The sequence below is a fragment of the Gossypium hirsutum genome, chromosome A05, assembly GCF_007990345.1.
Source record: "Gossypium hirsutum isolate 1008001.06 chromosome A05, Gossypium_hirsutum_v2.1, whole genome shotgun sequence".
In the NCBI taxonomy this organism is placed as follows: domain Eukaryota; kingdom Viridiplantae; phylum Streptophyta; class Magnoliopsida; order Malvales; family Malvaceae; genus Gossypium; species Gossypium hirsutum.
In genome coordinates this window covers 105,035,027-105,049,842 of record NC_053428.1, presented here as the reverse complement: position 1 = coordinate 105,049,842, position 14,816 = coordinate 105,035,027, and the positions used below count along the sequence as shown (strand labels likewise).

General features: G+C 34.3%; 1 protein-coding gene across 1 annotated transcript; it reads right to left on the bottom strand.

Moving 5' to 3' along the window:
* Positions 1 to 346: 346 nt before the first annotated feature.
* On the bottom strand, positions 347 to 1,891 carry LOC107959628 (probable WRKY transcription factor 71). Its single transcript, NM_001327698.2, has 3 exons — positions 1,395 to 1,891; positions 905 to 1,045; positions 347 to 761 (listed from the first exon to the last, which is right to left on the bottom strand). Exons 1-3 carry the CDS (start codon positions 1,847 to 1,849, stop codon positions 395 to 397), a joined length of 963 nt encoding a protein of 320 aa, NP_001314627.2. The 5' UTR covers positions 1,850 to 1,891; the 3' UTR covers positions 347 to 394.
* Positions 1,892 to 14,816: the final 12,925 nt, after the last annotated feature.

Sequence of the window (14,816 nt, the reverse complement as noted above, 5' to 3'; positions counted from 1 at the left end):
ATAATAATAGGGTAAAACTCAAAATTAATACAATTCAAATCCAGACTAAACTTAGGACCACGAAAACTCTTAACCATCATATTATCATATAGGTTTATACTATATATACAGATATAGATATGAAATTTAGATTTAAATGTGTAACAATGAAAAGAATTAAGATAATATGGAAATTTTATAATACAAAAAGAGACAAATTAAGGAACAATCAATGTTCTTCTCTCCAATACTACAACAATTTCATCTCTAGAGTGGTAATAAACATCAGAGGAGTAGCAGTTTGCACAACAAAAAGAAGTGGAGTGCCCGACCCCTAACTTCATACTTGGACTAACCCTCCATTAATACAGCAACTCCAGCTAGATATATGTATAAAGATCACTATAAAGTTCATTCATGGCCCCTGACTACGGGTGAAGGAAGAAACTAAGTCTTGTAATAAGCCATAATCACGAACTTGAAGCTGCTGCTGCTGCTGCTGCTGCTGCTGGGTTTGATGATGCATGGAGTTGGCGTGTGCTGCTGGATTATTGCTCGGTGATGGAAGGAAATGGGTTACGAATTCATGAGGGAAGGTCGGACCCATCGATCCCGACATGATCGGAGGGGAAAACATCCCGGCAGCATGGCCTCGAAGAGTTGCCGGAATGTGATGGTTATGCTTTCCTTCATATGTTGTGATAACCACCGACGGGTCCTCAAATGATCTCTCAACTCGCTTCTTAACACCACATTTTGGGCTTGTGCACCTGTAGTAACTTCTGCAAAGTTTCACAAACGTTTTAAGACAATGACAATGTTTGCAATTAGGGTTAAGAGAGAGATGGATTAATTTGATTGTCATTTATCAATGGTACCCATTTCTAAACAAAAACATACATAGGAATTAGAAAGAAGGATGGACCTTGGATAAGGGCTGTTCTTGACGGCCTTTTGTCCGTACTTCCTCCATCTATAGCCATCTTCAAGATGATCAATCTCACTCTTTGTGAGGAATGCAAACCTGGGCTCTTTTTGCCGTTTCTCCTTTTTTGTTGCTTTGTTCCTGCACCCAATATTAACACTTTTTAAAAATCAATACAAATTGTGTCCTATCATCATCATATATTAGGGTTTTGGTAGCTTGAGAAAAAAAATTCAGAACAAAGAATAAAGGAAAAAGAAGAAGAAAAAAAGTTACCAAAAACAAATACCATGTAGATTAGTCATTTCAAAGACTTTTATAAGTCAGTCAGAAACGCGTAATCAATTTACTAAGAAAATTTTATCAGTGACGTAGAAATCCAAAATCACAAATGCTATCTAGCTAGTATGAACGCTATTAATAATCCCCGAACTAGATAACAATGAGAAAATAAAGTTGCCTAAAAAGCCCAGAAAAAATAAAAACCTACACTTTCTTTGACTTGTCATCTCCATGATCTTCACACCCTTTTGGCTGTTTACCTTTCTTGGCTTTGCTGGAATCTTCATCTTCGTTAGAGGAAGAAGACACTGAGGAATTGGGGGTTGATGGGTTTTCAGAAATATTATTATTGTTATCTCCACAAGTGGGGATTTTCTTGGAGTTGTCAGTAGCCGTATTGTCATCCATGGGACTGACAACATCAGATGAAGAACAAGACATGTCGAAGGCTCTCGAGAAGGAGTTGTAGTCGATGACGTTGGAGCCATTTAAGCAGTCAGTGAAGGTCATATATGAAGGATCAAAGGCCGGTGGTGGAGTGGCTGCAGATTGGTTGTAAATGCAAGGGCTGTTGTCGTCAAAGAATGGGAAGGTGGCGGATCGGTTGAATCCTTGGAAAGGATCATAGTTGTGTTGTGGATCGTTCTTTTCATTTGAAGACATATAAACATAGATGAAAGAAAGAAGATGAGGAAGAAGAAGCAAAAGGGTAAAACTACAATGGAAATATGAAAGGGTTTAAAAGTGAGAGAAGGAGAGAAAAGTGGGGTTTTGATTAAGAAACTTTGTTTTTATTTTTATGAGTGTGTGGTGTTGGATTATTTATTTATTTACTAATATTATTTTGTGTTGTTGATTATGATGGAGAGAGAGTTGTAAAGAATGGGTAGGTTTGGCTATTTCCCACTATTATTTAAGTTTCCAATTCAAAAATCTAAATTTCACCCATCTCTTTCATGGATGATTATAGGTTCAAACCAAATAATTGAATTATATATTTTGAGAACACTTTTGTCAAAATTATCAACCCATCGACTACAAATAGTCCACATATCTTCTCAACGTATACAATTAAACATCAATTTTAAAATATCTCTTTTAATTTTCTAGTTTAATATTTTCTAAAAATATATAACATGAATTTAAAAAAAAACACTTTTTTTATGCTATTACTAATAATATGTACATCTTTTTAACTCATCTGATTTTTTAGTTAATTTTACATACGTCCATATTATTCAAAAAATAAGGGCAAAAAGGAATAGGAAATCTTGAGGGCTTGCCATGATTTTTTACTTCGTTTGGAAGATTTCATCATGTCAATCATTTTGATCAATAAAAAATAAGGAGAGGTTTGTCCGATGAAAGCACTTGACTTACAAAGAATTTCTTGCCTCATGTAGGTACATACATTTGTTTCTTGTATGTTTATGGACCTCGTCAAGTCACATCAAAGCAACCTACTTTTTCGTAAGACACATGAACTTATCAGTATCTCTTATCGACCAAGGAACTACAAGATACTTTCCATGTTGTTACCCTGTTTAAACTACCTATAGACTCCACCCTTATTCGTCGATTCATCAAAAACCACCTTAAAAAACTTTTGACACAATTGTGTGAACCATTTCCAACCACTAAACCACATCGTATCAACAATTGGTGCGGTTAGTATCGACCAAACATGACTAATCCAAATGAAAATCTCTTGGAAAAAAAACAAATATAACTAGCATTTCCAACATTAAACAACTCAAAAGAAACAAGGTTACAAGTAAGGATATCAAGCTGATCAAAGCAATCGATATGAACAAGGGAATCATAATAGGCAACCTTATGATAATTACGATCCTTATAATCCTTACCATCAGTAGTATCATGACCAACAAAATTATCCATTGCCTAGATATTATAATTCTTATCCAAACCAATGACCATTCTTATAATCACCGTTGGAAATATACTACTGCAAAATGAAATAGTTAGCACTGACAGGATAAATAAACTACGCGTAAATAAATAAAATAATAACTATGCCTTGGAAGAACCACTGCTTTAGAAGTAAATCCACCATGATCGGTGTAATCGTATAGTGGACGTCGCCTTCAAGGTTAACACAATACTTCAATAATCGTACATCGAATAAAGAAGGTGGAACACAATTGGTATTGTTCTTCTCAAAAGTGTTCGAAAAAGTAGAGTTGAAAGCTTGGTAATCGGAAAAGTTTTCTAAATAGAAAACAGGCGAGCTAAGAAAAACAGAAAAGATATTGTTGTTTGCTTGTTGTGAAAAAATGTGAAGAATGACCTACTATTTATATTGTTTTTTGAAGAGGCAAAATGGTAAAATAGCAATGTCAGTTTTCAAAAATAGTAGAGGATTTTCCTTAACAAAAAATATTCTGCAACAGCCAGAAGATTTCTACAATTGAAAATATATTTTGAAAATAAAAAATATTTCTGATAAAATGAACAAAAATTTTATTAAAAAAGAAACATGCACGGTACGTGTGACACGTGTTAACGTGTACACGAATACGAACCGGGTCGGGCGATGGCGGCTTGTGTGTGCAGGGCGTTTAACCCCTAATTACTCAATGAGGGTAAAAGGCAAAACTATATTTAAACCCTCTTAGAAGCCTTTTCTCAAACAATGTGAGATTGCCCACTTTGCATTATCAACATTCCCCTACTAATGCAAAAGATTGTAAATTTTTGTAAACATGAGAAAATGTAAAATATGAGAAGAGCGACAACAAAATTAGCCACTTAAGTACTAGTATCTTGTGTATTTGAACTAGTATGTAGTGAAATGAACGAATCTTCTCTTTAACAAGTGAACGAATTTTGAACTTGTTAAGATCGGGGCTAACTCATGACACACGACTAATTTCAGATTCAATTGATGTTCCACAATAGATAAAAAAGTTTTAGCCAATACATATTAGGATGTTGGTAAGTGCTCTAGAAAGACTACCCAATGTCTTTTATAGAAGATGGCTAGTTATTTGCACTTACGTAGGTGATTTCATCAAATCTATCTCAATATATACTACTCAAATTAGGAATATGAAACTATTAAGAGCATTTATTAAGCTCATCCTCTCAAATTTAAATTCGGTGAATTCATCAAGTTCGTCTCAATAGGACCATCCAAACTCTGGGATATGAACTCACTAAGAGTAAGAAACTCAACCTCACATATCAATGAATTCATCAAGTCCATCTGAATAGGTCCATCCAAACTCTGGGATATGAACTCATTAAGAGTAAGAAACTCAACCTCACATATCAATGAATTCATCAAGTCCATCTGAATAGGATTGAATTCATTGAGAGTAAGAACTCAACCTTATGCATGTACATCATTTGCCATAGGGATAGGTAAAATGTACACTACGAGTCTTTCCATGGTTTTGTTGACCACATTGAACTTAGAAAATTAAGTTGGATATCCACATGTATTCCTCAACCATTGGGCTTAAGACCCATCCTCCTTAACGAATTAAGAACCATTTTCCTACTTAACATTTTGGTTAGTGGATCAACTAGGTTCCTTTCAGACCTCACGTACTCTAAAGCAAGTATTTTATTCTTTATTAAATGTCTCATAGATTCATGTCTTATTTGGATATGCCTCTTCTTACCATTGTAAGCTTGGCTCCTAGCAATGCAAATTGTGGTTTGTAAGTCACATAATAGAGATACGAGAGGTGTTGATTTTTTATATAAGTGAATATCTGCAAGCAGATTCCTAAGCCACTCGGCCTTTTGCCTGATTAAGTCCAGAGCTATAACTTTGATTCTATCATGGAGCGAGCAATACACGTCTATTTAGCAGACTTCCAAGAACTAGCTATTCCACTCAGAGTAAAGACATACCTACTTGTAGAGCTAACATCATCATTATCAGTTACCTAGTTTGCGCCACAATATCCCTCTAGAACTGTAGAGTATCAAAAAATTCCAATTTCCAAGTTATAGTACTTTTAAGGTTGTCAAAACCATTTTTTTTGAAAAAGGGTCGACTTTATTTTGAAAACAAAAACGAATATGAGAGTCGCCACCAATTCTTTTTGATGAGGTGTGATCGGATCACCTTGTAATTTTATTATTTTAATAAATAGTTTAATTTATTAAAACAATATTTTTCGGTCTACAAAAATCCAACAAATGGGTTCAAGAATTGGTTACGCATGAGGAAGGATTGCACCATCGTAACGCCCAAAATTGGTACCTAGTTGATTAATTAAAATCTCAGTGTCGAAAGTTGAAAACTTGAAAAGATTTTAAAATACAATCTCTCTTTGTGGTGATGTTATTTTACTTAAAAAATCATTTTGATAATTTAAAACGTATGTTAAAGACCTCATCTCGAGGTGACAAAAATGTTACATCCAGAAAGTTATGACACAACACATCGAATCCTTGAGAACAAGCCTTTTTTATTTAAAACTCATGTATTCATTTTAAAAGGATATTTGGTTATTTAGGTTCAATGAGAAAAAAATCGAAACCCAGTAAGTTAGGGTACGACTTCTCGAATCTCCAAATATAAAACATTGCCTTATTTTTAAAATTTTCATTTTTTACGAATTCGGGTAAAAATTAGTGTAATGTTTAAAATAATGTGCGTTTAACTTGTTTGGAAGAAACGAGTAATTATCTAAACACAATGTATGATATAGTGAAAGTGAGGTAATTTAAAAAGGCTATGTAGATAAAATGATAAATAATGAGCAAATGAAGAAATATTGTAATAGTAATAACATAATTATAATAATAATTTTGACATTAGTAATCATATCATAGTAATAATAAATGATTAAAATAAAAAATGGAACATGCATGATGAAGAAAAATAAATAAACAAAATATGAAAGTGTAAAAATAAGCAAAGAAATAAATAAGCAACGAGAAATAAAAATAAGAATAATGACGATGATGAAATTTTGTGCAAATAAATAAAACAAACATACATAATAGTAAAGTTAAGTATTTTAAAAGTAAAAGAATATAAATAATATTAAACCTAGGTATTTAAAAGAATAATAAACAATAAACAAATATAAAAAATGAACATAAATATTCAAAGGGCAGAATTGAAACTTAAACAGAATTAAAGGCAAAAATTATAAGAAATTAAATAGTAAAATCAAATTAGGACCCAAATGGAACATGTGCAAAAGTGGAGGGACCGCGCACGCAAATAGCCTATTCACCAAAAAACAGGTGGATCCTTAAGGCAAATGGGTCGGGTCTCGGGTTAATGTTAAAACGACGTCGTACGGGCTACACTATAAATACTAAAATTTTAACACAAAAATAACTTTTACAACTTTTCTAAAAAATAATTCTTTCTCTTTTTCTCTCTGGGTATCAACCCAAAATCCGGCCAATCTCCAGCGAGCCTCAGCAGTGGCTCTGCCTTAGACGACGGCTGAAAGTGCACAAAATCGGGACTTTTCGGTCCTTTTCAATCCTCTTTTCTTTTCAAAACAAAAAAAACACCTTCAAATCCGATTTATTTAGAAATAAAAAGGAAATATTACGCGAAAATACAACAACCCTCATCGCCTTTTGAACCCTCTTCATAACCCATATGGGTCTCGGGGCATTCGAACGCAGGTGATGTTCGACGGCGAAGTGGAGACAAATTGTTAGGTAAAGTTTTTTTTATTTCATTTATTCATTTATTTCGAAAAAAAAATAAAAAAGAAATAAAAAAACCTTTGATCTTTGAATCAAACTTCTCTATTTTTTTGTATTTGATATCCTTTCTTTACAAATCATTTTCAGTCTTTATAATCGAAATAAAATACATTATATTATTATTTTATGTTGTCTTTTCTCTGTTTTTGCTTTTGTTCTTTGCTGTTGTCTCTATTGCGTGTTGCTTTTCTCTACAGGTAACAATGGTGGAGCAGGTGGTGGCAGAGGAGGGCAGCAAAGGGTGCGGCTAGGGTTTCTACTTCCCTTTTTTCTTTTGCCAAGATTTGTTTAGATTTTGGGCCGTTCTGGGCCTTTAGGTTTTTGGTTATTTTGGGCTTGGGGTCTATAATAAAAAAAAGACAATGGACTCTTAATATTTGGTTTTTATTTGTTTTTTTTTTTGGTTTTGGTTTTGGTTTTATTTGTGTCTGGTTTTGGGCCCGGGCAAAATTTGGGTTTCACAAAGGTATTTAAGCAAACGCTTTAGAGCATTCCAATTGTAACATCCCAAAATAGGGCCTAAACGGAATAATGGTTGCAAAACCACGAATTTGAGATAGAAAAGTTTATTCTGATTAATTTTTATAATCCACACATGCATCTGCACCATTAATAAAAAAACCAAAACTAAGAATAGTCTTATGAAATTTCTTGTACCATTATTTTGGAGCTTGTTTGAGACCATACAATTTTTTTTTGAGTTTGCAAATTTTATCTTTCGTACCAGGTGCTACTAATCCTAGAGACTACTCCATGTAGATCTCCTCGTCCAAATCACTATTTAAGAAAGCTGTCTTTACATCCATTTGATGTACCAGCAAATTATGAATAGAAGCTAAAAGAAAACACACACGAATGGTTGTTATCTTAGTCACAAGAGAGTACGTATCAAAAAAATCTACTCCAAATTTCTGAGTAAATCCTTTTACAACTAGTCTTGCCTTATATCTCTATATTGACCTATCTGGTCTAAGTTTCTTTCTAAAGACCCATTTATTACTAATAGGTCTAAAACCTCTAGGCAAGTCTACCACTTCCCAAGTGTGATTATACATAATAGACTCTAGCTCATTATTAATGACATCTCTCCAGAACCTAGCATCTATTGACTTTATAGCTTCATCATAGGTTTTTGGATCTTCATCTATAAAAAATGTATGAGCAATAGAATCACTTATCTGGTCTAATTCACTAATCTCAGTTGCAAATGATGTAACACCCCTAACCCGTATCCGTCGCCAGAATAGGGTTACGAGGTATTACAGATCAAATCACATCATTCACATCCATTTAAGTATTTATAATAAAAAACCTTACAAATAATTTACAATGTCCCTTATATAGCTCCACGAGACCTTAAAACATTCTTAGAAATGGTTCGGAACTAAACCGATAACATTTGCAAACTTTAGGAAACTTGAAAAATTTTTAAGCATTTAAGGGTCACATGCCCATGTGAATAGGCCGTGTGCCTCACACGACATTAGACACGCCCGTGTGTCTATGTCGTGGCAAAACAGAGCATACATACTGGCTTCACTACACGGCCACAAGACACGCCCGTGTGCCAAGCCGTGTGAAAATTAGGGAGGTTACTGACTTGGCCACATGGCCAGCCACACGCCGTGTGTCTAGCCCATGCATGAAACTAACTTGGCCACTTGGCTTAGAACACGCCCATGTGTGTGCGACTGTGTGGTCTGCTCAGGCTTATTTCGAAATGGCCCTCGAGCAACACGGCTGAGACACACGCCCGTGTCCCTGCCCGTGTGGGCAAAAAATAGGGCATTTACAATGCCAATTTGCCACCCATTTTGGGTCCTCTCTACAAGTACCAAAACAAGCCACTTTATACCAAATTCTCAACCAATTCACAACCAAAACATACACCATTCGTGCCAAATCATAAGCTATAATCATACCAAGACATATGTTCCATAATCTCAATACACTTCATTCATTCTCATAGCATTATTATACCATTTCCATAGCAAATTCACATTTCTAACTTACCAAATCAACCATTTCTCACAAGGCCCTTTTTATATACATAAAAATATAGCCTATAGACAATATTACATCACATAGATTATAACCATACTTCATTTTTATACACAACCAAAACCAAGCCATATCACATGGCTAAATATTCATATCACAATACATACCAAAATAACTCTAGCCTATACATGCCATATACCATATATAAAACTCTCAAAATGGTACTGAAATAGATGTCCGATAGTGTGATTGAGTCGCTGACAATTCCCGGATTTGAGCTAGCTTTATAACATTGTAAAACATAAAACATTTCACATAGTAAGCTTTAAAGCTTAGTAAGTTCATGTAATAACACATTTAACTTATCAATCAAATATAATTCAATCAATTAACTAACATTTAATATAGCTCATTACATTACTTATTCTTATTCAAGGCTATATCTTACTTTCATACCACATCTTTAAGCTTATAATAAGCATTCATAATACTATTTAATCCAACTAATTTCATCATTCATTTATATAAATTTTCATCTACTTCATACTTACTATCATCAACCACATAGGTTCCGTACATACTTGTACCATCCTTAAACATTCAATGAACTCGAACACTTAGTGCCAATTAATTAGCTGAAGCTATAATAATATTATCGCACACTTAGTGCCATTATACTAAACTAAGTTTATATCGGTATCGCACACATAGTGCCATTTATTTAGCCAATGCTATTTTAATATCGCACACTCAGTGCCATTTCTGGTAGCTGTAGCTATTTCATTTTTTGCACACTTAGTGCCTGATATATTCAATCCACATTTCACATACTCTAGCTTCACAATCACATTTCTATTCATTTCATCACATATAATTATTGTTTAAACAATATGTATTATACACGAACTTACCTCAGACGTAAAAACGACGATATTAGTCGATCAATCGAGCACTTTATTTTTGCCTCAATCTAGGTCTAAATTTCTCCTTGCTTGATCTATATAAATTCAAATTTGACTTATTCAACCTCACATTCATTCAAATTAATCCATTTAAACATATTTAGGACATTTTAAAAATTAGCCCTCATATTTTCATATTTTAACATTTTAGTCCCTATTTCATAAAATCACAAAATACACAAAATTTCTATATACACATGCTTAGCCAAATTTTCCCTCAACTTATATAATCCCTAAAATTTCATTTATTTCATATTTTAGCCCCTCAATTTCACATTTTCACAAATTTGTCCAAAATACTCGAATTCATCAAAAATCCCAATACAAAATATATTAACCTAACATATATCTTTCATTTTCCATCAACTAACATCACAAAGCTCACAATTTCATCAATGGTATAACTCAAATTCATCATCAAATTCTGAAATTGAGGCATAGGTACAAAGCAACAATCACAAAAACGTAAAAATTATCAAAACCGAGCAAAAATCACATACCAATTGAGGCTTGCAAGTGCCGAACCCTAGCTTGGTATTTTTCTTTTCTTTTCTTTTGATTTTCGGTTGATGAATGAAGAAAATAATGAATTTAATTTGTTTGTTTTAATTAATTAACCTTAATGCATCAATTACTATTCTACCCTTGGCTTAATAACTTATGATTCATCCATTTTAAGGTCATTTATGACCAATCCCACTATCCATGGCCCAATTACATAATAAGGACCTCACGTTTCACAAAGCATAGCATTAAACACTGTTAACTATTAGCAGATCACTTTTGCACTTTACGCGATTAAGCGATTTTATCAAATCGAGCATACAAACAATAAAATTTTCACACGAAACTTTCACACATATAAATTAACATACTATAAACATAGAAAATAATATTAGAATATTTTTTTGACTCGGATTTGTGGTCTTGAAACCATTATTCCGACTAGGGTCTAAACTGGGCTGTTACAACTCTCCCCCCTTAGGGATTTTTGTCCCCGAAAATTTTACCAGTGAATAGGTTTGGATATTGGTTTCTCATAGCATCCTCGGGTTCCCACGTAACTTCTTCAACCCCGTTTCGATGCCACAATACTTTCAACCTCAGTCGGGGAAATAACATGCGAAGGATCTGATCTGTATTTTAGTAGCGCCGATACGTGAAATACGTTGTGTATCTTTTCTAGCTCAGGTGGCAATAACAATTATACGCAACTGGCTCGGCACGCTCTATGATTTTATACGATCTGATGACCCTCAGACTCAATTTACCATTACGACCGCATCGAAGTACTTTCTTTCAAGGAGACACTTTCAGAAAGACCTTGTCACTGATCTCAAATTCAATATCTTTTCGTTTCAAATCTGCATATGATTTTTGACGATCGGAAGCTACTTTCAAACTATCTCGAATCACTTTTACTTTCTGTTTAGTCTTTTTTATCAAGTGAACCCTGTGAATCTTATTCTCATTTAGCTCAGTCCAATACAAAGCTGTACGGCATTTTCTACCATATAAGGCTTCAAACGGTGCAATTTTAATGCTTGATTGAAAACTATTATTGTAAGCAAATTCAATCAATGGAAAATACTGTTCCCACGTACCTTCGAACTCAAGAATGCAACATCCCAACATATCCGCGAGAATTTGAATAATCTGCTCAGATTGACCATCCATCTACGGGTGAAAAGCAGTACTGAAATGTAATTTCATACCTAAAGCCTCTTGCAGTTTCTTCCAAAAATGCGAAGTGAATCTCGGATCTCTATCTGATATAATAGACAATGGTACCCCATGCAATCTCAATATATCGGAAATGTATAGCTCAGCTAATTTATCAATTGAGTAGTTAGATCGAACCGGAATAAAATGAGTTGATTTCGTCAATCGATCAACTACAACCCAAATCGTATCTTTCTTTCTCGGAGATAGGGGCAAACCCGAAACAAATTCCATTGTTACTTTATCCCATTTCCACTCAGGAATCATAACCGGTTGTAACAAACTGGATGGCACTTGATGTTCAGCTTTAACTTGTTGATAGAACAAACATTTCGAAACAAAGTCTAAAATATCTTGTTTTATACCATGCCACCAATAAAGCTGTTTCAGATCATTATACATTTTAGTACTAACCGGATGAATAGATAACCGACTGCTATGAGCTTCATTTAAAATCATCTGAATCAACTCCGAATTTCTCAGAATACATATTCGGCCTCTGAATCTCAAACATCCTTCAACATCAAATTGGAATTCTAAATCAGTATTCAAATCACATTGAGCTCATTTTGCTAACAATTCATTATCAACTTTTTGAGCTTCGTAAATCTGCTGAATAAATAACGGTCTCGTTTTCAACTTAACTAAAACTGAACCATCATCAGACAAAGTTAACTGATTATTTATTGCATGCAATGAAAACAATGATTTTTGACTTAGAGCATCAACAACAACATTTGCCTTTCCCAGATGGTAATCAATTAGAAGCTCGTAATCTTTTAACAACTCTAACCATCTTTGCTGTCGTAAATTCAGATATTTCTGAGTTATCAAATATTTTAAGCTTTTGTGGTTAGAATAAACGTGACATTTCTCATCAAATAGATAGTGACGCCAAATCTTCAAAGCAAACACAATCACAACTGATTCAAGATCGTGAGTAGGATAATTCTTTTTGTGCGGCTTTAACTGTCTTGAGGCATAAGCTATGTCTTTGCCTTCCTACACCAATACGCAGCCCAGACCATTCAATGATGCATCACTATATATTACAAACTCTTTACCCGATTCTGGTTGTACTAACACCAGAGCTTCTATCAATAGAGCTTTCAATTGATCAAAGCTTTTCTAACAGTTTTCAGACCATTGAAATTTTACATCTTTCTGAAGCAATTTCGTCAACGGAGTCGTAATCATCGAAAAGCCTTTTACAAATCTTCAGTAATAACCCGCAAGTCCCAGAAAATCGTGGACTTCAGAAACATTTCTTGGAGGCTTCCAATCCAAAATAGTTGAAACCTTGCTCGGATCAACTCAGATACCAGATGCTGATACAATATGTTTCAGAAAACCAACTTCTCATAACCACAATTCACATTTGCTAAACTTCGCATATAACTGCTTATCTCGCAAAGCCTGTAGCACTATTCTAAAATGTTCAGTATATTCAATTTCATCACGTGAATAAATTAAAATGTCATCAATGAATACGACAACAAATCAATCTAAATACAGTCTGAAAATTCTGTTCATCAAATCCATAAAAACAACAGGTGCATTTGTTAATCCGAAGGTATAACTAAAAACTTATAATGTCCATACCTCTTTCGGAAAGCAGTTTTCGAAATGTCTGAGTCTTTTACTCTCAACTGATAATAGCCTGATCTCAAATCTATCTTCGAAAACATGGTAACTTCTTTCAACTGATCAAACAAATCATCAATTCGGGGTAGAGCATATTTATTTTTGATAGTCACTTTGTTCAACTGATGATAATCAATACACATTCTCATCGTACCATCTTTCTTTTTCACAAACAAAACAGGTGCACCCTAAGGTGAGAAACACGGTCGTGCGAATCCTCTACCGGTCAACTCTTGCAACTGAGACTTTAATTCTGTTAATTCTGTCAGAGCCATTCGGTATGGAGCTATCGATATCGAAGTTGTTGCTGGTATTAACTCAATACCATACTCAACTTCTCGAATCAGAGGTAAAACTGGTAACTTATCAGGAAACACATCTGAATATTCACAAACAACTGGCACTGATTCAATCTTCTTTTCAGTCACTTTCGTGTCAAGCACATAAGCTAAATAAGCTTTGCAACCCTTTCTCACATATTTTTGAGCTAACATTATTAAAATCACTATTGGCAATCCGTTCAAATCATCTGATTCAATTTGAATAATCTCATTGCTCTGACATCTCAAATCACTCATCTTTCGTTTGCAATATGCAACAGCATCATGCAACGTTAGCTAATCCATACCCAGGATTACGTTAAACTCGTTAAATGGTAACAACATCTAATCGGCTGGAAAATAATTACCCCGAATCATCAATGGACAATTCTTGCTCACTTTATCAACCAATAGACACTTGCCTAAGGGGTTCAATACTCTAATTACTAATTTAGTAGACTCTATAGGTAAAGCCTTACTGGATACTAAATTTAGACATATATACGAATGAGTAGACCCTGGATTTATCAATCCAATAACTTTAGTATCATAGAGAGTAAAAGTACCAGTAATAACATCTATAGATGACGCTTCTTCGCATGCTCGAATAGCTTAGGCTCGTACAGGTGCTCTAGCATCAGATATCACTGCAGTGTCTCATGTCACACCTCCACTACCACTCACATTTCCCATGTTTTTCAGTGGTCTACCTCTAGCTGCAGTGTTACTCGGCCTCGTTTTCTGAGCATTATCTTTTTCAGCTAACTCTGGGCAATCGTTTATAAAATGATCTCGTGAACCACAACTGTAACAAGCTCTGTTATTACTTTTACCCCAACTATCTTCAAAATGCCGTCTTCCACATTGTTGACACTCAGGCTCTACATCCTTTGCGTTACCAGCACTCGACACTGATGCAGTTTGAGCTTTAGAGTTGGTATATTACTTTCACGATCTCTATTCTGATATCCCGCTAAAGCTATCGATTGATCAATAAAATCTCGAGATTTCTTTGACGAGGAATGATAAGGTTTATTCATTGATCTCTTTCTCGAATCTCTAGCCTCTGAATCAGCTTTTCTCTTTTCTTTGCTGAGATCCTCGGCTTTACAAGCCCTCTCAACCAACACTACGAATTCTTTCAATTCAAGTATCCCGAAAAATAGTTTTATGTCTTCGTTCAATCCATCAACAAATCTTTTACACATGATCTCTTCAATATACACATATTCCCGGGTATATTTGCTTAAACGTACGAATTCTCTTTTA